The sequence below is a fragment of the Cibotium barometz genome, chromosome 10, assembly GCF_041138505.1.
Source record: "Cibotium barometz isolate CiBa-2024 chromosome 10, ASM4113850v1, whole genome shotgun sequence".
NCBI lineage: Eukaryota > Viridiplantae > Streptophyta > Polypodiopsida > Cyatheales > Cibotiaceae > Cibotium > Cibotium barometz.
The window spans coordinates 39,784,196-39,810,827 of NC_141055.1; the positions used below are offsets into that span (position 1 = coordinate 39,784,196).

General features: G+C 41.8%; 1 protein-coding gene across 1 annotated transcript; it reads left to right on the forward strand.

Moving 5' to 3' along the window:
* Positions 1–12,065: 12,065 nt before the first annotated feature.
* Positions 12,066–26,352, forward strand: LOC147634890 (triacylglycerol lipase-like protein). Its single transcript, XM_086804119.1, has 5 exons — positions 12,066–12,263; positions 12,350–12,422; positions 25,630–25,694; positions 25,801–25,907; positions 26,010–26,352. Exons 1-5 carry the CDS (start codon positions 12,180–12,182, stop codon positions 26,170–26,172), a joined length of 492 nt encoding a protein of 163 aa, XP_086660245.1. The 5' UTR covers positions 12,066–12,179; the 3' UTR covers positions 26,173–26,352.
* Positions 26,353–26,632: the final 280 nt, after the last annotated feature.

Sequence of the window (26,632 nt, forward strand, 5' to 3'; positions counted from 1 at the left end):
CATAATATCTAGGAGATAAATTCGAGCATTTTTCTATTGACAAAGTTTGAGAATATTTAGGAACTTTTAAATAAACCAACGCTCCTAGTTCAAAAGACCAAGTTAAGCATCCTCTATCAGCATAGAACCGTGCCCTATCCTGAGCACTCCTGATAGAATCCCGAGCTTCGGTCAGCATTTCCTACATATCATGCAAGAAATCCCTCGATGCATCAAGCTCGATGTCCTTAAGATCGACATCAATAAGTGCCCTAGGTTGATACCCATACATAAGCATGAACGGACTAAAACCAATAGCCATATGTTTAAAACTATTATAGACAAATTCCATCATTGGAAGATATTTTTTTCCAATTTGATGCTTTTCCAAAGACATATGCATAAAGCATATCCTCTACAATCTGATTCATACGCTCTGTTTGCCCATCAGACTGCGGATGATCAGAGGAATTCATACTCAAAGTAATTTCCTCGTTTTGTAAACTATTCGGAATAAAGTAGGAAAACATGGCATTATAACAGCAGTAACCAGGGATTCATCGGCGCCCTGACATACCCACATCTACACATGGAGTTATCGGTGTCCCGAGTTACCCATATCAACATAGAGAGTCATTACGTCTCGATGAGTCACATATGTACATCCGTAAACCATCAAGTGGATTGTATAAATCACCTAAAGTACGGAACTAGAGAAAGAAATGCCAACAAAGGAAGAATCCAAATTTCCTTAATCCAAACACAACCAGATAAATTCGTTGAACTCTAAAGAAAGAGATTTCAACAAATGAATATGCCGACAAGATTACACTCATCAATACATGCAGGCTATAGATAAAAGAAGTTTATCTAAGAAATGCCTACACTATAACTTCTAGTGAATTTAGAAAATGAGATTGTCTTTGAATGTTGAGGTCAACATGCCAAGTGATGTAAGCAAAGCAACAATCCTGAGCCCAAATTATCCCATAAGATAATATATGTGAGGGATCGCTAACGTCCCATACCACCATGATACCCCCCATACATACCTTAACAATTTGAAACTCCCTAGTATGCCGTCTAGGAAATATGAATAAAATCCTATATAAAAGTAATAAGATGGCCTTATCCTAGACTTTCACATACTAAAACCTGTCTCTATATACCTGAGACTACATCAAGGAATAACTCTTTCTTCCGAGTACATCATTAGAAAAGAAATTGAATTATTGGTGCCTTTCTAATGATAACTACCCAAAACACAATAAAGTTAGGGTAGAAAAATAACTCACCTAGATACATAAGCAACTAGGTATCCGAGTTGGAATATGTACAAAAGTACAAGGAACATAGTCCAAAATTACGTGCAAAAAACGAAGGCAAATGCTACCTTCTTCAAAGCACATGAAATTATCCAAAAGATCAAAAGATCCTTATAAAACCATGGATAAAAGCATAGAAGCTCCTCAAAACCATGAAAACCATAATTGATCATAAAAATCAATGCATGCCATCTAATGGTCATTAATCATGCCAAAAGAAGCATTAAAATTGGTGGCCAACTCATCAATCCAAAGTATATGAACGTGATGTCGTTCAAGCAAAACTCCAAAGTAAGCAAGTGAAACACATGTGTGTAACACTCATTAAAAAACCCATAGACACAAGTGATCTAGGCAAAACCTGATGGGTCCATATAAAACTTGGAAAACATCCAATAAAATCCACCAAAACAAACCGATCAACTAACCCATGATAGAATTTGTCTTAGGCTTAAGAAATTAAGCATAGACCACACTTAAACAAGTACAAAATAAGTTATCATGGAAAAGTGTCAAAGGTGAAACACACTTTGAACTCAAATTCTAGCCATCATTAAAGAAATTAAGGAACATATCCATAAAGAATGGCTAAACAATGGTAAAAAATCATGAAAACATCGTTTAGAATTAATCCAAACAAAATAACTACTAATACGAGGTACAATCGTATTAATAATATGCGAATAACCCGCATCTATCTAATGTCAGCACGTGAACACGTACTTCAACACTAAATAACCCTCAAAAATATTAAATTCTCGAGAAAAAGAATTATTATGATTATATTGCTAAGGACTTAACTATAGTTGAGGAAGAAGAACTCATAGCTCTCCTCAAGGAATTCAAGGATTGCTTTACCTGTAAATACACAAAGATGAAGGGTGTACCACCCGAAGTGGTACAACACACGATTCCGATCATGGAAGGACCAATCCCGTCCAGGCAGAAGCCATACCAGATGAATCTGAAATATGCGAGGATTGTAAAGGAAGAAATCGACAAACTCATCGCGCTGAGGATTTCATCTATGAGATCAAGCACACAGATTGGCTCTCACCAATCATGATTGTGCGGAAGAAGAATGAGAAATTGAGGGTCTGTGTTGATCTCAAAAAGGTCAATATGCAACCACCACGAAAGACCACTACCCACTGCCATATACTGAACTTGTGTTGTTGGAATGGGTAGGTGAAGAAGCTTATAGCTTCTTAGATGAGTTTTCACGCTATAATCAGGTGTCCATAGCACCAGAAGACCAGCACAAAACAACCTTCAACACGATGTGGGGAACATATGCTTATAAGGTTATGCCTTTTGGCCTCACCAATGCTCTAGCAACCTTCCAACGACGATTGATGTGCACAGTCTTCAAGGACTACTTGCAAAACTAACTAGAGGTATTCGTTGATGATCTGTGTGCACACTCACGATGGACTGAACATTTGGATTGCTTGAGAAAGGTGTTTGAGCGATGTCGATTATATCATATATCCTTAAACCCTTTGAAATGTCAATTCTGGGTAGGGCACATTGTGTCTAAAAATGGTACTTCCACGGATGAGAGCAAGGTAAAACTAATCTTGGAATTACCCCCGCCCACCAATTATAAAGGTGTACAGAGGTTTATATAGCTTTACTCACCCTCCTTGATGAGGATGACGTGGACAATGAGCCAGCACGTCTCAGTGTAAAAGTCTTTACGAAAGAGAGTCACGTCAAGAGCATTGCATTAATTGATATGGGATCAAGTCATAACTTAATCTCTTATGCAACATGGGTAGCTCTAGATAAACCTCACCTCGAAGCCACAAATGCACAAGTCCAAAGTGTGCATTTATCAACTACAAAAGCTGTGGGATTTTTAAACGTTAATATTTCTATCAGAAATAATCCCTGGGTGGGAAAGGTGTTTGTCATGCTTGCAGGAACCATGGAGGAAGAGATGATTCTTAGATGATCCTGGATCTACACCAGTAATTGTCATATCCAATAGGAAGAGAAGGCAACACAACTCAATGAGTGATGGTAAGGATACCATCACTATGCCATTATGGAGCCCCTTAAACAAAGGAAAACAGGCAATGATAGGTGACATGGAACCACTGACGCCACAAAAAGCAGCAATCATACTAGAGAAAGCATCCACACCACAACCCCACCTCCATACAAGAAAATCGCAAAAATAGCAGCAAAAGTGTCCAGGACATCAACAATGGGTTCCCAAAGCCCAAGGGTAGTATGATACAAACAAGGTCTCATGGGGATTAAAGTAAAAAAATCAGGCTACAGGTATGGAACCAAGAAAGGTAACCAAAGACAAGAAGTAGTATTCCAAGTAGAACCGCCATCCTCGAAGTATTCAAAAGCAATGGGTTCAAAAGGTTTACTAGCTGCACAAGGCTATTATCAAGGCAACACAGCTGTATGGGTACCCAAGTTCAACCCAAGATCCAATACTGCATGCACCTTGAGGAGAATTGGAAAGGACCATAAACATAAATAGGACCAATTCCCAGTTAAATCAAGTGATAAGATGGTACAAAATTTGGTCTGGAGAAAGAAGCATGTTCAACCAAGTGAACCGAAAAGTGCAGCATTGTCAATGTCATCCACCGAGAAGAAAAAGCTGAACAAAGTTGTGGATAAGGGAAAGGAAGATGTGCACTCACAAGAAACAAAACAAGTTCCACAAGATTCGGTGGATGCACTCTTTCATTGGATGCAGGGAAAATTCAGAAGCTCCCACTTTGAACTAACGTGGTTAAAACAACAAATTCCCATGAGTTCCAAAGTACCACATTGGTTTATGTGGCAAGAAACAGAGAAGAATTACAAGAGGTATCCATTCCCCAGCATGGGTACGAGAGGTAAAAGAGTATGATCTTCATGCCGTGAAACATGTTCATTCGTTTCATGTGTATTCAATCCTTCTCTGAATGCATAACATGTGGATTTGTGTGTTTGAGCATATAGGCAACCATAAGGTATCAAAACTTGCATGCATAAGGGATAAGATAGTTTCACACCATGAACTGGTCCAGGGTACTTTACACCGCGCAGAAACAATTCATGTCATGAACCGCCTTAGCATTTCACATCGTGAAATGCGTAAAAACGGTTCACGTCATGAACCTCCTTAGCACTTCATGCCGTGAAACATGCAAAAACGCTTAACGTCATGAATCGCCTTAGCTTACATTTCTTTTGAAAATTTGACGATTAACTATAAACTTTTATACATCTAAATGTAGTGAAAAATATTCATACTAAAAATCATTTTGAAAATTATATTGAGACTTCAGAATATCATCAAATAAAACGATGTCACGTATATCCAGAATATCTCCTTTAAGATCTCTCTCTCTCTCTCTCTCTCTCTCTCTCTCTCTCTCTCTCTCTCTCTCTCTCTCTCGCTGGAATTTAGAAAATACAATTTTGAGGGAGAAAATTTGGGGAAAAAAACCCACACCTCCCCGAGCTCACCACTTGGGATGCGAGAAGTGTGGGATTTTTTAAATTCTAGCATTGGTCAAGCACAATGGATAGAGCAGAACTCCGAGGAGACAATGCATGCCAAATTGTAGATCCAAGTTGCAAGCTATAGTTTTTTGGGACCCTAAAGCGTTCAAATTATGCCCTTGGTGGTTGGATTTCCCACACATAATAAATATCGAGCATAGGAGAAGAAGGAGTTCATAGAGTATGCAAATAAAAGGAGGGCAGAAAAAGTGAAAAGGTATTTTGAATACTTTGGTACATCTCTGTATCATATCTTAAGACATTAACATATAGACTTACATGACTTTCTTAGGGTAAGATGCTCCAAAGTCAAAAGTCACCCCATTCAGCTTTCGTGATAGTAGAAGATAGCATAGAAGACCTTAAAGGACAAGAGCTTGAAAATATTGATGATGAAGACAAAGAATTTCATGATATGCTACATGGTGATAAAGCATCCATGTCAAGCATTAATGAGCCTTCCCCATCAATCTGTCAATGATCTAAGGTTGGAACTGTGAAGTGGTAGTGGTATTTAGTTGTAATAATTTACAAGAAAATTTTAAATTTATATGAAAGAAGCAACAACTTAAAGAAAGTTTTGTTCCTCCTAAGCAATGGGAAAAAACTTAGGCTGCCAACAAGTAGAATTTATGTTACATAATGTCCACCCTCATTGGCTAAACGGGGATGCTCGTGACACTAGTGTACCATACTAGTAAATTAGTATCGTGGGTAAACCCACATTAAATACTAGTTACCTAGTGTTATTGGTATCGCTGGAGACCATGCTTGATGGGTGTATGTTATAGAAGTGTAACAAGTAGTGCAATGCTTGATGATTGTGTGTTGTCAAAGTGAAACAAGTGGAGTACGTTAGACAACTGCACGGTCTAAGTGTAACAAGTGGTTGACGCAAATGACATGCCATGCTAGATGATGTGTATAGTGATACTCTCATCGAAGTGTAACAAATGGTGAGTGTGTTGTGTTTGTGCTTATCAACGTTTTATATTGGGATTAATTGTTGTTTTAGCAATTAATTGGAACAATTAATGTGTTTATGTTTGTGAGATAGGTGATGAGCAGTGCTTGCGTATGTCGCACATGGAGGATCTTGTTTATGACATCTTGGATTATTATTTCATGTGTTATTTTGTTGGCCATGTGTCAAATGATTGTATGTATTATTTATGTGTGCCTGTGCGTAGCATTGCTATTTTACTAGCATGCGTGTTAGAGGAATTTTGACTATTTTCTGCTTAGTGTGTGAACAAGCTTTCGTGCTTGAGTTATTTTTGTAAAAGTGGAAAAGTAACGCCCTATTTTGTATGCACCACTATTATTTGCTCCTTGGGCTATTTTTTGAATACAATTCTCAAAATACTCATCATGGAAGTGGGAGCTACATGCATGAGGGAGGTGATGTTTTCTCTATTTTTCATAACCCAATCTTGTGTGGATGGTGATGTTTTCTCTATTTTTCATGCTTTTATGTTATGCTCAATATTGTAATTTTATTTAAGTTTATGCTTTGTTCTTTTAACTTGCATGTGAGCTTGATTAATTCTTCAAGAGGTACTGTAGGGTTTGTAATGACAGTGGTATTAGAGCTATGGGTACTTGTACTTGAAGAAAAAGGAGAAGCTCACAAAAATCCAAAGGATAAAGAAAGCAAAGTTATGGAAACCTTTGGGCAAAAGGTTGAATGGTTTATCGAAATTTTGTGGACCATTCGATGAAGATTTGGATCAAGGGCAAGGGTTTTAAGTTACCTTTTTCATTAAACCACCTCTATTCAAACTAAAACCACCCTTCTTCTCTCAAAACCACTTTCTTTAATCTTCCATCCCTCAAGGATCAAGAAGCATGGATAAAATTAGCAAGTCAAGAGCAACAACACCCTATTCTCATAATTGCTAAGGCCATAAGCTTGAGGATTTTGTAGATTTGAGGGCTCTCATTCCATCTTCTCCATCAACGATTTTCGAGTAGCCTTATGGGCTGAATTGCGCTTCCTCCCAGTTTCTAGACGCCTTGCTTACAAAGCGTACTAAGGCTATTACCTAAAGCTAATAGCTAAAGGCTATTATATGTTAGTCATCAAGTCTCCAAAGTTTAAGACTTTACTCAATAAAGTCATAAGCTTTAAATCCTACAACCCATGCTCCTTGGCAAAAAAAAAATAAAACTTTCCCATAATCTTTTATGTGCTGAAAAAAAACCTAAAGTCTGCACATCCAAACAGAAAGCTCAAAATTGGAGGGTTTCTTCTACTATTCAAGGAATAAGTAGGAGTTTTTATGCACCAAGTCTCTCTTCGTCCATAACACTCTCATACTCCTTGATTTTAGTCCAAGCAAGGTTTTTGGGGCAATTCAAGTTTTTCAAAGAATTCAAAGGTAAAGTCTCTTATCTATGGCGAGTACATGGTGAGTACATGCCCACTTTGATACTACTTGGCACTTGTGGATTTTTCTTTTCATAGCACGAGTTGAAATGAGCTGCTGACTTCTTAAAAATTGTAGGTGAAAGTGATAAGTATTGTCATTATTTTTTGTAATTTACATTTTCATCTAGTTCTACATTTAAAATTTACACCTTTTATCTATCTACATCTCTCTTTTCATCATGAATCCTCTACCCCGAACCATTCAAGAGCAAATTCAGACCTTCTATCTAGATCTACATCTCTCTTTTCATCATGAATCCTCTACCTCGAACCATTCAAGAGCAAATTCAGACCTTTTATCTAGATCTACATCTCTCTTTTCATCATGAATCCTCTACCCAAACCATTCAAGAGAAAATTCAGGCACTCCAAAACCTGATTTTGGTTGAGAAGGGATCTAGAGGATAGGTTATCCTACAAGAAGAGACATAGAGGTGCTAGTCATAGAATCTTCAAATTCCGATGGTGACCAAATTCAAAGAACCGTGCAAGTGACTCTTAGATCTCACGAGTCTAGGAAGGAGAAGAAAATTAGCTGCAAAGCTTTTACCTTTAAAATTTTTGATGAAGGCAAGAAAGATGCTCGCACAAGACTTGCATGGCTTAGTCAACTTGTTGATTACTTTTTGGGGGAGAAATCCTCTGAGAAGGATAAAATCAAGTGTGCTAGTAATCATTTAGTAGAAAGTGTGGCTTTATGGTGGAATGTGACTAGAACTAGCAAGCACAAACCTTAATCTTGGAAGGAATTTCAGAAGCTCATCAAGAAGGATTTCTTACCTCATAGTACAAAGCTAGGGCTAGATAACAATGGGCCATCTTTAGACAGCTTGAGAAGGAGAATATGTCCGCTTATGTGGATAGATTGTGGCAGACCTTGTAACAAATACAAGCAATTGAGAAAGTTCGCAAAAAGGATCAAAGAAGGAAGTTTATAGTAGGTTTAAAACCTACAATTTGAGTAAAAGTGACATGCTTCGACCACATTCTCTTAGCTTGGCTATTTCCTTAGCCATAATTTGTGAAAGGAAAAATGGTATCCCAAAGGAAGCAACGAACTATTGAACCCTTGATATCGAAGTTTCTGAAGCCTAAAACATTTTCTAAACCCTAAAACATTTTCTTTGCCCTTTGATAAACCTCTCAAGAAGCCTAAACCTCCTAATGAAAGAAACACAAGTGTAGACAATAAAGTCGACAATTCTAATCAAGCTAATAAAGATGATTCAAAGAAGTGTTACACGTGCAATGAGATTGGACATATTGTCCACAGAACTCAAAGAATCAATTAGTCAAAGACAACGATAATATAATCTACGGCCATGAATATTCCGACTCCTAAGGTAATATGCTCATTTTTATTTATCCATACAACATCAAAATTCTTTAGCACACACAATTACCTATCATAATCGGTATCTTAATCATTTGACCTAGACTTAGTACTAGAATTTAGAGCTTAAGAAATTTTTTTTCCCCGCACTTACCTTCATCTCCTTGGCTCGAAAACAAGCAAACAGGTCAATTGCTTATCCAAGCAGGAGGGATTTTACATAATGTCCACCCTTTGGCTAAACGGGGACGTGAGACCATGTTTGACGGGTGTATGTTATCGAAGTGTAACAAGTAGTGCCATGCTTGATGACTGTGTGTTGTCAAAGTGAAACAAGTGGACTATGATAGACAACTGCACGGTCTAAGTGTAACAAGTGGTTTATGCAAATGATATGCCATGCTAGATAATGTGTGTAGTGATACTCTCATCGAAGTGTAACAAGTGGTGAGTGTGTTGTGATTGTGCTTATCAACGTTTTATATTAGGATTAATTATTGTGATAGCAATTAATTGGAACAACCAACGTGTTTACATTTGTGAGATAGATGATGAGCAGTGCATGTGTCGCACATGGAGGATCTTGTTTATGACATTTTGGATTATTATTTCATATGGGTTATTTTGTTGGCCATGTGCCAAATGATTGTACATATTATTTATGCACACTTGTGCATGGCGTTGCTATTTTACTAGCACGTGTGCTAGAGGAATTGTGGTTATTTTACACTTATTATGTGAACAAGATTGAGTGCTTGAGTTATTTTTGTAAAAGTGGAAAAGCAAAGCCCTATTTTGTACGCACAACTATTATTGGCTTCTTAGGTAATACTTTGAATACAAATCTCAAAATACTCATGTCATGAAAGTGGGAGTTGCATGCATGAGGGGGGAGATTAAACCCAATCTTGTGTGTATAGTGATGTTTTCTCTATTTTTCATGCTTTTATGTTATTCTCAATCTTGTAATTTGATTTAAGTCTTTACTTTGCTCTTTTAACATGTATGTGAACTTGATTAATTCTTCAAGAGGTATTAGAGATCCGCGATAATTTGAGGATCAACCGAAGAAACAATGAGAAACTTAGGCTTCACCCCAAGAAGCAAGCAAAAACTTACACTCCACCCAATCAAAAGAAACTCAAGCCCCGTCACCCAAAAGTCAAGCTCCATTAAAGTAAGGCATGCAACAGCTCCAAGCCAAGCCTATAATAAAAAGCAAGAGTAAGAATTGAACCATTTGAAAAAGTAGTGAAATTTGTGGCCCTCTTATTTAGTTTTCTATGTGTTTAGTAGACAATTGCAGTTGGGGAAAGATTGAGGTTGTGGTATCCTTCAGAAATTGGCTTTGTGTAAGGGGAGGGGAGACACCCCAAGATTTTGTGCACTTACAAAATGCTTTAGGAGATATAACTCGTCCATGTTGTAGATTTGGTCTAAATAATGAAGTTGTACCTGTTGCTTTCTCTCTAATGGTTTATAAAGTCCCAACAAGAGGATGGGTTCATGGGTTGGGAGGTATGGGTATATAGAGTGGTTGTCAAAAAAAGCTTGCTCAAGAAAGTAGGGAGGTATGGGTATAGAGAGTGTTTGTCAGAAAAAGCTCGCTCCAAAGCTTGCTCAAAAAAGCTCACTCTAAACACACTCTCGCTAATAGTAACCAACAGGGTACCTCTATCTTTACCTCACTTTTTGTTTTTTAAAGGCAAGGGTTTTCACCTCTGTATATGTTGGGAGCTCATATGTGGTAGTCCTTATTTCTTGCTCTTTGTATATTTTTCTTTATGAGAAAAGACCATCGAAATCATGTAATCATAGCCACTCTAAGTGAGCTTACACTTTTCAATATGTTGACAATAAAACAAACAACTTCTAGCTAGCTCTTTTGTGTGAGAAGACATTGGTATGGGCAACTTGAGCTCTTAATGTGTGGACATAGCACAACACCACTTTGTCTTAGTGTGAGGTGAGAAGACCCTTGTGTGGGCAAGTTGAGCTCTTTACGTGTGGACATAGCATTACATCACTTTGTGTAAGTAATGTGAGGTGATATAATTTTGCATGAGCAATGGTTAGGCTTTTAAAGTGGACATAGCACAACACCACTTTGTGTAAGTAGTGTGAGGAGAGATAATTTTGCAAGCGCAATGGTTAGCCTTTATAGTGGACATAGCATAACACCACTTTGTGTAAGTAGTGTGAGGTAAGACAATTTTGCATGAGCAATGGTTAGCCTTTGTAGTGTTGTAACCCTACACAAGGATTGCACAAGATGGTTATGCATCCTTGAGTAGCAATAGTGTGCTATGCCTTGAAAACTCGTGTGTAGAAAAACTTCTTTAGAGCTAACAAGATTAGCATTAATTGTGTGGGCAAACATGTATGGCAGCTTGTAAGGAAACTACTTAAGCTATAGCATGTTTGATGGGAGTGCTATATGTGCAGTTTGGCAACAACATTATAGGGCTAATTCACATTTGTCCTTGTGGTCGTAATTAAATAGATTGTTAGCAGCCTTAGATTTAGAGGTGTCTATGCAGAAGACAATATGTATTGGGTGTGGGCTCTTGCCTCTAATTGGATCTTCAAAAACACCTTCCACTACATATGTAAGTCAAGAATGGTGCTGCCCAACTAACATCACATTAGTTAGTGTTGTTGTACATAAAAACACATCATCATTGGGGCATTTGATAAGTCAAACTAATAAGTTATTTAAAGTGAAACTTGAGTCCTTTGTGTATAGTGGAACTGACTCATCTGATTAGCCACTAGATATATGATAGGATCAATTCTAAAATGACACAATGTGTTTCAATTTTTATTGGAGTTTGAAAATTGTGCCAGGTAAACTTTTGAGATATTCTTGATAATGCATCTCTTTCAATAGTTGTGCATGAATAAGCATTTAAGAGAGTTTAGGCATAATGTGTTACCTTCAAGAACATAAGAGAAATAGATATAGGAAATAACATGATGATGGTCTTTTTACTTTGAACTCCCTACTAGTACTAGTTAGGGGAGACATGTTGGTCTCAGAACACCATTTAAAAAATTAAGAAAACCCGTTCAAAAACATATAAAAGGCATTCACATCTTTTTGTGTTGTTGAGATTGCTTGGTTATGAAGAACATCTTGTAGCCATTTTGTGAGCAACAAGCATGGGCAACATGGAGAAGAGACTATGTTAGATCAAGAACACTCATTCAAGATTCAACGAATTACGTGGACCCAGACGGACACGTTTTCTTGAACCGTATTTTACAATGGAATATATATATGTATATATATATTCCATTGTAAAATGTGTGTGTGTGTGTGTGTGTATTGGAAGGGTTTTCTTTTTGAAAGGCGTTCTCCTAATGGCCCTTCTACCCTTGGCCAGGATGTATATACATGGTAGACTATGGAGTATTTTTATTAAAAATGATTTTCATCTAAAAAAATAAATCCACATGTACTCTATGCAAAATCATTTACTTTACCGACTACATTATGAAAATCCTATTTAGGTAGCAAAGAAAATTCTCTACACAGTTGCGATCGCCTGCTCGATTGATACGTGCTACCCCTTCCGTTTCTTCGAAGGGAATGCATCGATCTATCGCCCAAAGGCTCACATCCAGAGTCTCCCAGAGCGTTAATGCTGTCTCTGACACTTTTTACTCCATCAAGGTTCGCCCTCTTTTCTTTTCAATTTTAATTTTCCATCTTCATAAGGAAAATTTGTCACCCATTTCTACTTTCTTTCGGCTGAACAGGATGTGTTTGAGAGGCACAAGGTGGTCTTAACACTCGCAGGATCTTTAGCTTCTGCTGGGGCTGCTTGGGCAGGTATTGATTTGTTTGTTTGTTTATTTATTTATTGTTTTTGTATAAATTTTTGATTTTTTTTTTGGTTGTTTTCTATTATAAGATTTTGTTGAAAAAGTTGCCAAAGAACTTATTTAAGCTCAAAATCATGTCTCCAGCACAGGCTGCAGATTTTGGCTCTCAAACTACATCAATAAAACAATAAATATTTTTTGATATGTGGGATTTAGTTCTCTTATTAGGGAGCTTGATCGATGTTTATCCAAGCCCAAAAATTTAACCAGTCTTAGAGGCTGGTCATACCTTTCATTATAAGTGTGATGGTAAAGGGGCGGCTTTTGATTGTTTACGTGGACTCGGCAGGTACTTAGGCCTCAGTAGAGACCCTACAGTCTACACCCTACCAAACAGGTTACTATCCAATGGCTCTGAACAGTGGACACCCATCACATCTTGAGATGTGCAGGTGAGCCAGCTGCCCTGTTGAGCTGAGCCAAATCAAAACTCTTGCACCTACTCTCTTGTGAATAAGTTACGGTCTTCTATATGTGTTGTGTTGCTTGAGCGGGCTAAATTACAAGCTTCTTTTAAGATGTCAAATTTGTCCCGTTGCATTTTTATTTAGGCATTCAGTTCTTACAATGTGATGATGGGATAGTGATGATGTAGTCAAAGTACATACAAAAACTGTATAAAAGGTTTAATCTTGAGGATTGTAAGCCTGTGTCTACACCAATTGCGATAGGTGCTAGGCTTAGCATTCAGAATTTTGGAGAGTCTTTTGATCAGACACTATACCAACCAACTGGCTACCTATGCAATACTCACATAGTGCATTGCCCGGGTACTAGGCGTTGGGAGGTTGTCAAGCGGATTTTCCGTTACTTACATAAGGCACCCAGTTTCTTGGATTGTTCTATCCTAGGGGGTGAGTCACAACTGCATGCTTGAGTAATTTGGATTGGGTGGATGTTACGACACCAAAGTGTCCGCTAGGGGATTTTGTTTCTTTCTTGGTGGTTTATGCATATCATGGCTTAGAAAGAAACAATCGGCAGTGGCCACATCTAGCTATGAAGTAAGTACAGGGCATCATTTATAGCTACCATTGAGTGTGTATGGCTCAGATGCCTTTTGGTAGATCTTAGTATTGGACAACAGTGTATGGCTCATATGCCTTTTGGTAGATCTTAGTATTGGACAACAGTCCTCCACTTCTATCTACATTGGTAGTTTTGAGGAACCCAATGTTTCATGCTCGCACAAAGCACATTGAGGTGCATTATCATTATGTCAGGGAGAGGCTCCCTGCATGAGAGATCAACTTGGTTTATGTCTCTACACATGACAATGTGGCAGATTTATTCATGAAGGCTCTTCCTCATGAAAAGCTTTCCGCAAAGCTTTAAGCTTATTGCCTTTTGGGGACTGATCAACCTTATCCTTGTACAGGTTCACACCACAACAAAAAGAGAAGGCCATGCAAGAAGGCTTATGTTATGGTTGTCTTGGGCGTCACTGACATAAGGAAAGCCTAAAGTTACCGCCCAGATGGTGGTAAATCCATTAGATGCAGGGGATGAGGATGATGAATCCGAGGATTTACTTATTGATATGGAGTCTTTAAATGCATCTCCAAATGCACCCACTCGGATTCTTGCTATGTCGGTAAGCAAGAAGGTTCCTAGTGTACACGATGCAGTTTTATTGCATGAGGCTCAAAGAGGGTACTAGTTTGCTGACACACTTGATTGTCATGAAGTGCATGGTGGAAGGAAAACAAGTAAGGGTCTTGTTTGACAGTGGCTCTACTCATAATGTCATAAATTCTAGACTTGTCAAGAAGCTTAAGCTCCCCACTAGCACATCAGATTATCAATATATAGTGGAGCTAGTGAATGGTCGACTAGCATGGTTTGATATCGTGCTAGGTAAACGATGACATGCAAGAAAGAAGCCAATAATCAACTTCAATACTCATGTCCAACAGATTGAGCACCTAGGGAAGCATATGCTCATCAGGGGTGAACCAGATCTTCTCGATCGATCATTGGTCAATGCGACAAAGCTACTCAAACTAAAATGTAGGTCCATTTGTTTTTGCTATTTACTTAATTTAGAAAAAGTAGAACCCGAGGTGGACAAGATAGGCATAGGGGAGTCCAATTTTGTTGCTCATGATTTACGTGAATGAGCTCGTTAATACTTTCACGATGTTTTTAAATCTGAACTTCCTCTTGGTTTGCCTCCATGCATAAATCATGTGGAGCATAGAATTGAGCTAATTCTGAGAGCAAACTCTATGAATAGACCTCCCTATTGCATGAGTTTGAAGGAAGAGAATGAGGTAAAGAAGGTGATGGATGAATATCTTCAGAAGGGCTTGATACGCCCTAGCTTCTCACCATTCGCCTCCTCGATTTTACTTGTTAAGAAAAAGGATGGTACTTTTCGTATGTGTGTAGATTACAGGACATTGAACAAGCTTACAATTAAGCATAGGTACCCAATGCCAAGAATCGACGATCTCTAAGATGCCTTGCGTGATGCCGTAATATTTAGTAAGATAGATTTAAAAAAGTGGTTGCTATCAAATAAGGGTAAGAGATGATGATGTACATAAAACAACTTTTAGGACCAAGTTTGGTCATTATGGGTATTTGGTGATGCCGTTTGGGCTAACCAATGCTCCTGCTACTTTTATGACGCTCCTGATGCTGGAAGGTTGGCGATTTCAAGCGTGTGATCTATGGCTAGAAGGTGCCTTGGATTATCCCATAAGTGGAAGCATGGGAAGTTGAAGAGCCATATATAGGCTAGAGTGGCACCTTGTCATAATCATCTCCTTTGGCCGGTGTTTTGGGGGGCAGCTCACCGGGAGATGGGAGCCCGGTGGAGGGATGCTGCAGTGCTCGTTGGGGGTGTTCGTGGTGCTCGTTGGTGATGCGTCTCCTACATGCGTTAGTCTTCCGCTGCGCATTCTGACATGGTATCCTGGGTGGCTCAGGCGTGTATGGTCCTGGGGACGACCCCCTCGCGCCTCGGTGGCTTGCGGAGCTCGAATCGAGGGAGGGTGTTGGAAGGTTGGCGATTTTGAGCGTGTGATCTATGGCTAGAAGGTGCCTTGGATTATCCCATAAGGGGAAGCATGGGAAGTTAAAGAGCCATATATAGGCTTGAGTGACACCTTGTCATATTCATCTCCTCCGGCCGGTGTTTTGGGAGGCAGGCTGGCAGCTCATCGGGAGATGGGAGATGCTGCAGTGCCCGTTGGGGGTGTTCGTGGAGCTCGATGGTGATGCGTCTCCTACGTGCGTTAGTGTTCCGCTGCGCATTCTGATATGGTATCAGAGCCTGGGCATGTGTGGTCCTGGGCGGCTGAGCCGTGTGTGGTCCTAGGCGACCCCCTCGCGCCTCGGTGGCTTGCGGAGCTCGAATCGAGGGAGGGTGTTGGAAGGTTGGCGATTTCGAGCGTGTGATCTATGGCTAGAAGGTGCCTTGGATTATCCCATAAGTGGAAGCATGGGAAGTTGAAGAGCCATATATAGGCTAGAGTGGCACCTTGTTATAATCATCTCCTCCGGCCGGTGTTTTGGGGGGCAGCTCATCGGGAGATGGGAGCCCGGTGGAGGGATGCTGTAGTGCCCGTTGGGGGTGTTCGTGGTGCTCGTTGGTGATGCGTCTCCTACGTGCGGTAGTCTTCCCCTGTGCATTCTGACACCTGAATGACCATAGTTACTAGGAGTTTCAGAAACGCCTAGTAAGTTTCATATTTTTTTTGAAATGGCAAAAAAAAGTTTCAAACAAAAAAAGTAATTAAAAAAAAAATGTTGAATGTACGACATTACAAAAAATAAGTGTTTAGGCCTTAGCCTATTTCAGCAAGTAGAATACTTGAAAAACATGACTCATGAGAAAACACATTGGATTCGTTATTATTCAAAACAGTGATTCAATGCTAGAAAACAACACCCATATTCATCTCTCTAGAATCCACATTCTATGCATGATATTGGGTAGCCAAGAGTCTGGTACTTCACTTAACACAAAGATAAAAAACATCTTAATAAAGATAAATCATGATAACTCCCAAGAGTCATGACAATCACACAATGTCCCACCAAATCCAAAAAAGTACATAGATAAATGACTCAAGGCTCATGAGAGTTCAAGACTCATCCTCCTGCCCATCATCCTCAGCATCCTCTCCATCACACTTATCCTCACTCTCACTACCATTAGCTGAGTCCTCCTCAAAGGCCTCATCCTCATGATTTGCTGGTGTCGCATTGGTACTAGCAGGTGCCTGGGATCATGTAATGAGATGTAGTTGTAATCTCCTCATACAACATGAAATAGTTTCCTCTCTCCTCTCGAGGGATGTCGGGGATGTCCTTGCACTTTGTGATATCAATCTTGTCAGGATTGACTTGGCGAGGCTCGATGGGGTTGCCTTTCTGCTCTATCAATCGCAAGTTACAATGGCAGAACACAAGTCTCTCCAACTTTGTAGTTGAGGGCCTATTCTTCTTCTTGGTGTGGAAAAGTGCCCATGTACTCCAGTTTCTCTCACAAGGTCCTGAACTACAGTCTTATGAGAGAACTCTCATGGCAATACGTCTTTGCAAATAAAAATCAACACCATTCATCATTGAATAGAACTATAAGACTGTCAATATTCTTAGAAAAGTTATTTACTTAGTAACTTGTTACGTACTAAGTCTGGAGTACCAATGGCATATTCTCCCACCAAGACACATGCTCTAATTGTGTGTCCCTCAGTTGTGCTGTTGGCCGTCCAAACATGTGGCTATTGTTCCGATATATGAGAAGCTCATCCTCTAGCTTTCTCATAAGTTGCACATCACCATCCACTAGCCTGGAAACGTAAGAGCTCCATCCTGTCTCTAGCTCTTCACTCAAGTACAGCTCCTCACTTCTCCAAAGAGGATGCAAAATGTGTGCAACCGCGTGGATTGGCCTATGAAACCAATCCCAGTGTTGATCCCATATCTCTCTAATATTCTGAGCTCTGCATATGAGTTCAAAGTTATAAGTGGAAAAACAAAAAGTAAGCAATGAGCATATACTTCATACTTCTAAGTTCTATGATCTATCCAACTTCAAGAGAAAGAATAAGAGTTATACTTCTCAGGAGACAATAATGTACAAGCATCGAGGGCTTCTCCAATCTTGTCCAATGAACTCATAGAGGAGCCCAATTGTCATGTGCATGACATGCTCATGTACATTCTCAGGGCTAATCCAGAAGGGGCAGCCAAGAAAAACAGGTTAAAGGTAGGGTTTGGAGCACAAGGTGCAGATGAGGCAGTAGGATGGACTTGGAGCAAGACTTGGAGGACTTAGAGGGCTTAGTCGGCTGCAAGGAAAGTGGAGTCGGCTGTACTAGATGAGGTCAGCTGCTGCTGCAGCAGGCGCTTCAGTCCATGGAGAGGCACAGCCCGACCAGTGTTTTGTTGAATTCAGGCCAAGTCGGCTGGTCCGATAGCAGTCGGCCAGCTCCTCCATTATTCAAGAGCCTATAAATAGCACAAGATGCTCATTGTGTTAGTCATTCAACTCCATAAGAGTTGGGTCCCTAGGGTCCTAGAGTGTCAGAATACGCAGCGGAGATGATGACCAGATCTGGGACACAAGCAAAAACGCATGCAGAAAAAAACAGCACAAGAGAGAGAGATGTAGGCGTGTAACTCTGCTCTGATATACCCAAGAAGATCCCGATATGATACAAAAGTGGTATGGGGGCTGGGGGCCTATTTATATGCCCCCATATTCCAGTCGGCCTGTGCTACAGGCAGTCGACTGGTGCTGAATCTCCACGACCAGCTAAAAACAGCCAGTCGGCCAGGTGTCAGCAGTCGGTCATCTCAGTAAGGGAGTCGTGGACCAGTGCCTTCAGTCGGCCAGCTACTGGGCCCTCCCGCCACCTCAGGGCTGCCTCCCAAGCCACAGAAAAAATGGGAAAAATAGGGGAAAAATGCAGAGAGTGGGGAAAAATGATAAAACACCTCATAAGGGCGGGCACACCCACAACAAAGGCCCTGGTGTATAAAACTGGACAGGAGATGACTTCTAACACCCCCTCTCAGCTCCTGGCTGTGAAACCAACCACAGGGAGCTGGGGTGCCGCCTGAGCAAATCCTGGGATAGCGACTTCGTGAAGAGGTCCACCGTACTGTCCTCCGTCGAACAGAACTCTAGCAAGATGTCATCAGCAACGATCTGTTCACGAACAAAGTGCCTCTGGATGACCATGGGTTCCTCCAGTGGAAGCCCAAACGTGCAATGCAACCTCTGCATCCTCACCACCTCACAAGCAGCATCACAAGCAGCCCAGAACTCTGCCTCTGTCCGCGACAAGGCAAAAGATGACTGCTTCTTACTGCTCCAAAAACCTTCTCCTAGGCCTGAAGTAGATCTCCTTGTGTTCGGATCTCCTCCCCAAACTGAGCCACTCCAACCGTGGAGTTGGACTCCATCCAACAATCCCCCTCCTGTGTACAAGAGTCCATGATCCTTCGCATGCCGCAGAAACCACGGGAAACGCAATCCTGTCTCCCAAAGAGACATCCGCAACCATGAGCTCAACTGCCTCATCAGGAAGCTCCCGTCCAATCTGGTGTCCATCAACCAGATCCATGAACCATACAGCTTCTGAGTCAAAGAGGCATCACACTGGTCACAAGAATCAACACCTGTTACGTTGCACAAACAAGTCCTGGAAACCTGATGAAGACAACGCAAGGCCTTCTGAAACCTGTCAACCACCCCCTCTGAATCCGGAACCACAAAGCTTGGAGAAACCACCTCCTTCTGCAAGTAAGCACCTGCCACCGGCCTGGCTTTCCGAAAGGTCCCCGTGGAAAGAACATCCTCATCTACTGGAGGTTCTTTGTCTCGAATACGACGAGACATCAGAGCATAAGTGACCTGTTCAGTTTCCTTTGACTGACGAACACAAGAACCACCAACATCAGTACTGGAAAGTTCTTGCCAACTGCTGCCATCTACTGGCAAGCTATCCACCATCTGGTCCCGGAAAGCCCGCACCTGCAGCGTATCCACACTTAAGTGGCCATTACCAGACTGCCACTCATCACAAACCTGAGGACCTGGGAGCGAGAGTGCTGAAAGCTTGTAAACTCCATTCTCCACTCCGCCTTCCCAAACCACCTGGCCTGTTGCTTTGTCCCGGAGAGCAACAAAATGCTCATCAAACTCCACCCGTACGCCAGTCTTGCAAACCTGATGCACTGACAACAGATGAAAACCAAGTGCCGGAACATACAACACCTGGGAGGAATGCTTCCCCCCTCTGCCATCGGGAACTATCTCCATCCTGCCCTCACTGTGAACTGGGATAGTGGATGTATCACCAATAAGAATATGACCAGAAAGCCTGCAGAGATCCTGTAAACCGGAACGGGAAGGAGTCATGTGCCTGGAAGCACCACTATCGAGAATCCACTCCCAAGTATCCGTTGCGGAGAGTCCTCCAATCTCCTCCCTGCCTGAAGAAAATGAAACAACAGTGTCCATCACCTCCAGGTGCACAAAAGCCGGAGTCTTCATGATTGCTGATGAGGAATCTTCATCCTTCTCGGTCTTCCGCTTGGGACACTGCCTCTAGTAGTGGCCTTTCTCGCCACAATCATTACAGGTTTGCCTTTAGTTTCTCGCGGTCAGTAACGGACTTCTTCTCAGAAGACTTCTCCGACGAAGCCTTCCCTTTGCCCGTGTTACGGCCTTTCGACTGTTGGCCAGTTAAGGCCTCCGAACCTCCACCCTGAGGAGGGTTCGTGAATCGTTCCTCTTGGTCCAGGACCATGGGCTCAAGCTCCTCCCACGTGATGGTGCTGAGCCTGCCACTGGTAATCAAAGACGAATAAAATGCTGAGTACGAAGAGGGCAAGTGTGGTGGCAATGTTATGGCCATGTCCTCTAACGATATCTCCTTACCAGCCTTAAGAACTTCCTGCTGAAGAGCCTGCAGCTTGTTAATATGCTCCCGCATCGTCGACGACTTTGTAGGGCTCATAACCGTTGTAAAGAGAGGCCAAATGTTGCCATATACCTCTGGCCAGCGTCATGTGCTTTACATGATTGATTACCTGCGGTGTGCAGTTGAGAAAGATAAACGAACGAACCCTGGCGTTGACACAATCCCACATCTGTGTCTGAGCCTCCGGTCCTTTCGGATCGACGGTAACTCCCCTTCCTCAACTTCCGGCCGTGGAACGCCAGCGACGACGAAATCAGCGAGGTCGTAAGACTCCAGAACAGATTCCATCATAACCTTCCATATGCCGTAGTTGCTCCCGTCCAACTGACGGTCTACCGGGAACGTGGGGAGTGTCGGGATCTTCACATGTCTCTCGGCCATCTCAAACGGATCTGCCATTGCGGGGATGTACTCTGAAAAGGGTGGGTGGGTGGGAACAAAGAAGAACTAATACCTGCAAGTGGCTGTCCAGCAAATCAGCCCGCCGTCCTCTTGCTTCTCTCCCGAACAGTCCAAAACAGTCCACCAATCAGCCACACAATAGTCCCCCTCTTGCTCACACAAATCCCAAGAACTATCTAGAGCCTAGGGCTCTGATACCATAGCGGAGATGATGACCGAATCTGGGACACGAGAGCAAAAACGCATGCAGAAAAAAACAGCACAAGAGAGAGATGTAGGCGTGTAACTCTGCTCTGATATACACAAGAAGATTCCGATATGATACAAAAGTGGTATGGGGGCTGGGGGCCTATTTATATGCCCCCATATACCAGTCGGCTTGTGCTACAGGCAGCCGACTGGTGCTGAATCTCCACGACCAGCTAAAAACAGCCAGTCGGCCAGGTGTCAGCAGTCGGTCATCTCAGTAAGGGAGTCGTGGACCAGTGCCTTCAGTCGGCCAGCTACTGGGCCCTCCCGCCACCTCAGGGCTGCCTCCCAAGCCACAGAAAAAAATGGGAAAAATAGGGGAAAAATGCGGAGAGTGGGGAAAAATGATAAAACACCTCATAAGGGTGGGCACACCCACAACAAAGGCCCTGGTGTATAAAACTGGACAGGAGATGACTTCTAACATAGAGTAGGACCAGATTTTGGGTGTTTTCCCACCTTTTTATGAAGGCAGCCAAGGGCTGTAGATTAGGAGTACCTTTTTGTACTATATGAATATACTAAATTTCCAGCATATCTCTCTCTCTCTCTCTACTCTCTCTTCATGTCTGCGTTTTGCATCAGCATGTTGCCAGTGGTGTTTAGGGTTGAAAGAAGACCCCCAGAGCTTCCGCGTGTTACACCAATGGTACTCCCCTCAATGTTTGTGAGTCGAAGGACACTATACATGGGATTGAGTATCTTCACAAATGCTTGCGCATCATTCCACCAAGTCTCCCTCATGACCATATGAGGAAACGAAACTGACTTTGGTGCATCTTTGTCATTCCATGTTGCCCACTCACAACATAGAGACTGATGCTAGTAGCATCGCGATAGGGGCTATGCTTAACCAAGAAGGTAGATCTATAGCTTTTGAGCCAACAGAAATGGCCAATACGTGAGCAAGAGCTCTATGCCATTATTGAGAAGAGAATGAAGGAAGCAGGAGTAGAGGTGAAAGAAGTAGTAGAAGATGGAAAAGGGAAGGCGGGAGGCAGGAGAAGACGCTCTCAAAGTTTGTAGGCATTATTTATATGGTGCTCAGTTTATGGTGTACACTGATCATCATACACTTGAGTATTTTTGCACTCAACTTGATTTGAGAGGTCGTCAAGCCAGGTGGGCTGAGCTTACGTAGGAATTCCATATGGAAATTCAATATAGAAAAGGGTGCGACAATGTGGTTGCAGATGCTCTTTCGAGAATAACATGAGTTTCTTGATTTTGGATAGTGCATTGCTTCAAGAAATAAAGGAAGCACAGACACAAGATCCATTTATTCAAACAGTGTGGTCAAAGATCGGTCTAGGCAATTTTGTTAGTGTTGGTGAGTCCATCTCATTTGGCTCTTCAACACGACCGCAAGTTGAGAATGGATTTCTCAAATGAAAAGGGAAAGTCTATGTCCCTAGTGTAAATGAATTTAGGGACAGGGTTCTAAAAGAGAACCATGACAGCCCTTCAGCAGCACATCCCGGGATAGATAAGACTATACAGTTAATTAAGAGAACGTTTTGGTGGTCAAATCCCTGAAGAGACGTCCACAAATACGTTACTCATTGTTTTAAGTGTCAGGTAAGTAAACTTGAAAGAGTTCGATCACCTGGATTACTTTGCCCCCTGTAAGTTTCGGAAAGGCAATGGCATACATCCATGGATTTTATAGTTGGTCTTCCTAGAACCCAATCAGGGAAGGATGCCATAGTGGTAGTTGACCACTTGTCTAAAATGGCACAGTTCATTTCCACAGCTGAGATTGTGCATGCGCCTCAGGTGGCTGAGTTATTTTTACAGCATATTTTTAGGTTGCATGGACTGCCAGAGTCCATATCTGATAGGAATTCAAAGTTTACCAAGCCATTCAATGTCTTTAACAAGGTCGGAGTTGCTCTTTGTATGAGTAGTGGGGATTATCCAGAGACCGCTGGTTTTGCAAACCAAGAGGGTTAATCAGATATTGGCAGATATGCTTAGGGCCTATGTTTCAGAGAGGCAAACGAATTGGGAGAAGAAGTTGCCGCTCCTTGAATTTGCCTACAACAATCAATCTCATAAGGTCACAGGTTTCTCTCCTTTTGAGATGAATTATGGGTTTACACCAATTAGGCTGGGTACGATTGGTATTCCCACAAAATGCCCAAGCGCGGTTGAACTTCTAGAGAGAGAAAATGCAACACATGCTGCAACTAGTTCAAGGAAATATCTGGAGAGTAGTGGATAGAGCCAAACATTATGGAGATAAGAAGAGATCTTTTAGATCTTTTAAGGAGGGAGATGAGGTATTTTTACTCGTCCCACCTAAATCTACTTCCTTGACAACAAGAAAGCGTCCAAAGCTCTCACTGAGATACTGTGGACCATGGAAAATCTTAAAAAAGATCAGTGACGTACCTTACAGATTGGACTTACCTAGCGGTTGTGATGTCCACCCAGTTTTTCATGTTAGTAAGCTAAAGCAATATTTACACAACACTGACAATTTAATTGATGGTATTCTCCAGCGGCTGTGGTGTCCACCCAGTTTTTCATGTTAGTAAGCTAAAGCAATATTTACACAACACCGACAATTCAATTGATGGTATTCTTTCTTTGCAAGAGTAGGAGCTATAGACCATGGCCTGGATCGTATACTAGATCATAGGAAGAAAAGGCTTAGAAATCCAATTCTCCATAAGTATCTGGTTGCATGGAAAGGCTTGCCATTGATAGACACACTGTGGGAGCTAGCAAGTTTCTTACGTCAGCATTTCCTTGCCTTTTATCGAGGACGCTGATTTCTAGAAAGGGGGAGAGAATGTGATACTCACAGTAAAACCTCACGCAATCACAAAGGTAAGTGTACCAAGGTGAAAGGTGGTCAATATGATCTGGCAAGTAAACGGACGTAAGCGCCCGCCATGACAACCGAGCGTGGCTCGCTAGCACACGAGGTCAGAAGTCAAAGAGGGGTGCAGAGTTATGGCAAGTGGCTAGGGACCCACGTTCGTGCTCAGGGGATCCCAAGGAGGACCAGGGTCAAGTGAATCAAGTCACCGCATGAATTGGGGCTTGGGCTTGGACAAAAAATGAAGGTCCTCATGGGGATACAGGTTGGGTGGAAGAGAGAAAACTTGCCAAGGAATCTTTAATTTTTGGGTCTTCACTTCCCTAGATTTCGGGAGTTGCACCGCCTTCCAAAAGAGTTGTTACAATTTTCTTATCATAAAACTCTTCCGCAAGCAAGTGCATGTTACATCGGTTACCTAGTTGACCACCCTTTTTGATAATGGCCCCCAACCTAGGTGCTCTCGTGGCTCCACACCATATTTATATGACACTTCAGCACTTCCAGCCACCCCCCCAAAACTTGGGCTTGTCAGATTTCTGATTCCCCTTCAATGCGAGTCTGAATTGCTAGAAAGATGATCTCCATGCTTCTAGCTCTGGTGGTCTTCTATCCCAATGCTTTGGGAGGGCATGGCTTTGCCATCTCGTGGCAAGTGAAGCATAAGTTGCAAGAACTTATTGTGCTAGGAGAAAGCATGAGGGAGCTGCTGAAGGTTCTCTAGGGAGGGTATAATTAACTAGAGGAAATCTTAGTGGCCCATGCAAATGGCGGTCGTAGGGGACTGACTCTATTAAGGGCTGCCAACTGCCTGAGAAGCTCCTGGTATTCCAGGGAGGCATTCTTTGAAGAGTGTGTCGTGTGAGAAAGCATACCTCCATCCAGCCAAATAGGCAATGGCACTTCATACTGCAATGGGTTTCTATGAAGGACAAGGGATGCCAAAGCCTTGGAGTAGAGCCTCGGAGTCGGAACTCAATCTGGATGTTTCCATTACGAATGGATTGGATGTCGATTGTGTGCCCTTGTTTGCAGAGGAAGGTTTCTTGAGGTGAGCTTTGAGGTGGCCATGGGTTGCAACCTAAAATCCTGCACACATCTTTGGGTGAAGCAACGTAGGTTCAGAGATGGGGGAGGTTTACCTCGGTCCTCTGATAAGGAGCTTGTGAGGGTGGCCTCGGTTAGGGACAACGAAGAATCTGCAATGGAGTCCTTCTAAGGGGTGAACCAGGCTATCAAAAGCCAAAGGACAAAAAGCCATCCTGTCAAGAAAAAACTGCAAACTGAGGAGGAAGAAGGAAGGGGAAGGGAATAAGGAGGAAGAAGGGTTTGTGGTGGAAAATATGGGTGAGAGGAAAGGGCAATGGCAGAGGCAGGCAGAGAGAATAGGCAGAGGTGCAAGCCTGATGAAATGGAATAACAATGTGGGCTTGACAGAGCTCGTGGCAGTAAGTGGTAAGCTAGATGCTGGCTAAATTGTGTACGGGCTTTGGCTGCGTGGTCTGGAGTTTCTTGAGGATTTATCCTCGACATCAAGAGTCAATCCTGGGATTGGTTGTTTGTTGCTTGACTTGTGATTGTCAGTCTAACCTCTGTCTCTATATATAGAGGCACTTCGTTAGACATATTGTTCAAGTTTCTCTTTGGACTTGCATGGTCTTTTGAGCAGTTCAGGCTATTTAGATGAATTGGGTCCTTGATAACCATGCCTACTGGTACTATCACAGGATATACAGCTCGCCAGTTGCATCAAAAAAAGGTGGAAGCTCGCTTAGATACAATAGAGCATGTGGTAAGAGGATTTATAATTTGATCTGTAGCAAAAAGGCTTGGAAATGGAGATATGTTTGCATGCAGGGATTTTTCACTCTTTTTTCTTTTGTCTTCGATTTGGCCAGATGACAACAGTACATAATCTGGAAGAAAAGCAAGTGAAGGCACTGACAAACACTGGGGTTAGTTTTACATCTTGTGTTGCCACAGCTGGAACGACACTTGTGATTGGGTATGTCTTGAAACCACACCTGTCATAATGTAACTCAGCACACACTGATAATATTTGTCTTGTAATTGAAAGTTTGACGTTTTTGCTCGACATTATACGCAGCTATGGACTGGGTTGGCGTGGTGGACGATGGCACATGATAAAGAAGATTCAAAGACAACAACAAAAACTCTTAGCCCCAAAAAAGTCCTCTTTGTCAGACTTCAGAAAACATTTCAGGTTAATAAACCGAGATAAATCTCTTGGAGCTTCAAAGACCAAGTAAAAATTTATTTGTAGTCTTCTGATGAAGTAAGTCCTTGGGATTTCTCTAACCACCAGTTGGGTGTGACTGAGAATTTGGCTGCCTGACAAATTATTGGGTTTCCATTTTTTGAACTCGTGTAAATTTAAAAGATTATGGCCGCGATTTCTTTTGTTATTTTTAAGTTTACGAGCATTCCTCATGACGGGACTGTTCTTGCCAGCTGAAAGATATGGCTGTTAACCTCTTCCAAAACAATGAGGATATATGTGTCTGATATGGATGGATTAATATGTAAAATATGTTTGCTTTTAACAGGAAAATCTCCACTTGATTGGTGTGTTTTGCCTGCGTCTTTCATTTATATTTTTATTGTTGTCCTTAAGGGGGAGGGAAATAAGGGATTTATTAAGGTTTACGGAGGGCCAAGGTACAAAAATGTAGCATCTCCTGCATCCTATTGCAACAAAGAAATGAAATA

Coding starts and splice junctions, on each gene's coding strand:
- LOC147634890 (XM_086804119.1), top strand. CDS start 12,180: ATGCATCGATCTATCGCCCAAAGGCTCACATCCAGAGTCTCCCAGAGC. Junction 12,264..12,349: donor ACACTTTTTACTCCATCAAG/GTTCGCCCTCTT, acceptor TCGGCTGAACAG/GATGTGTTTGAGAGGCACAA. Junction 25,908..26,009: donor GGAACGACACTTGTGATTGG/GTATGTCTTGAA, acceptor CATTATACGCAG/CTATGGACTGGGTTGGCGTG.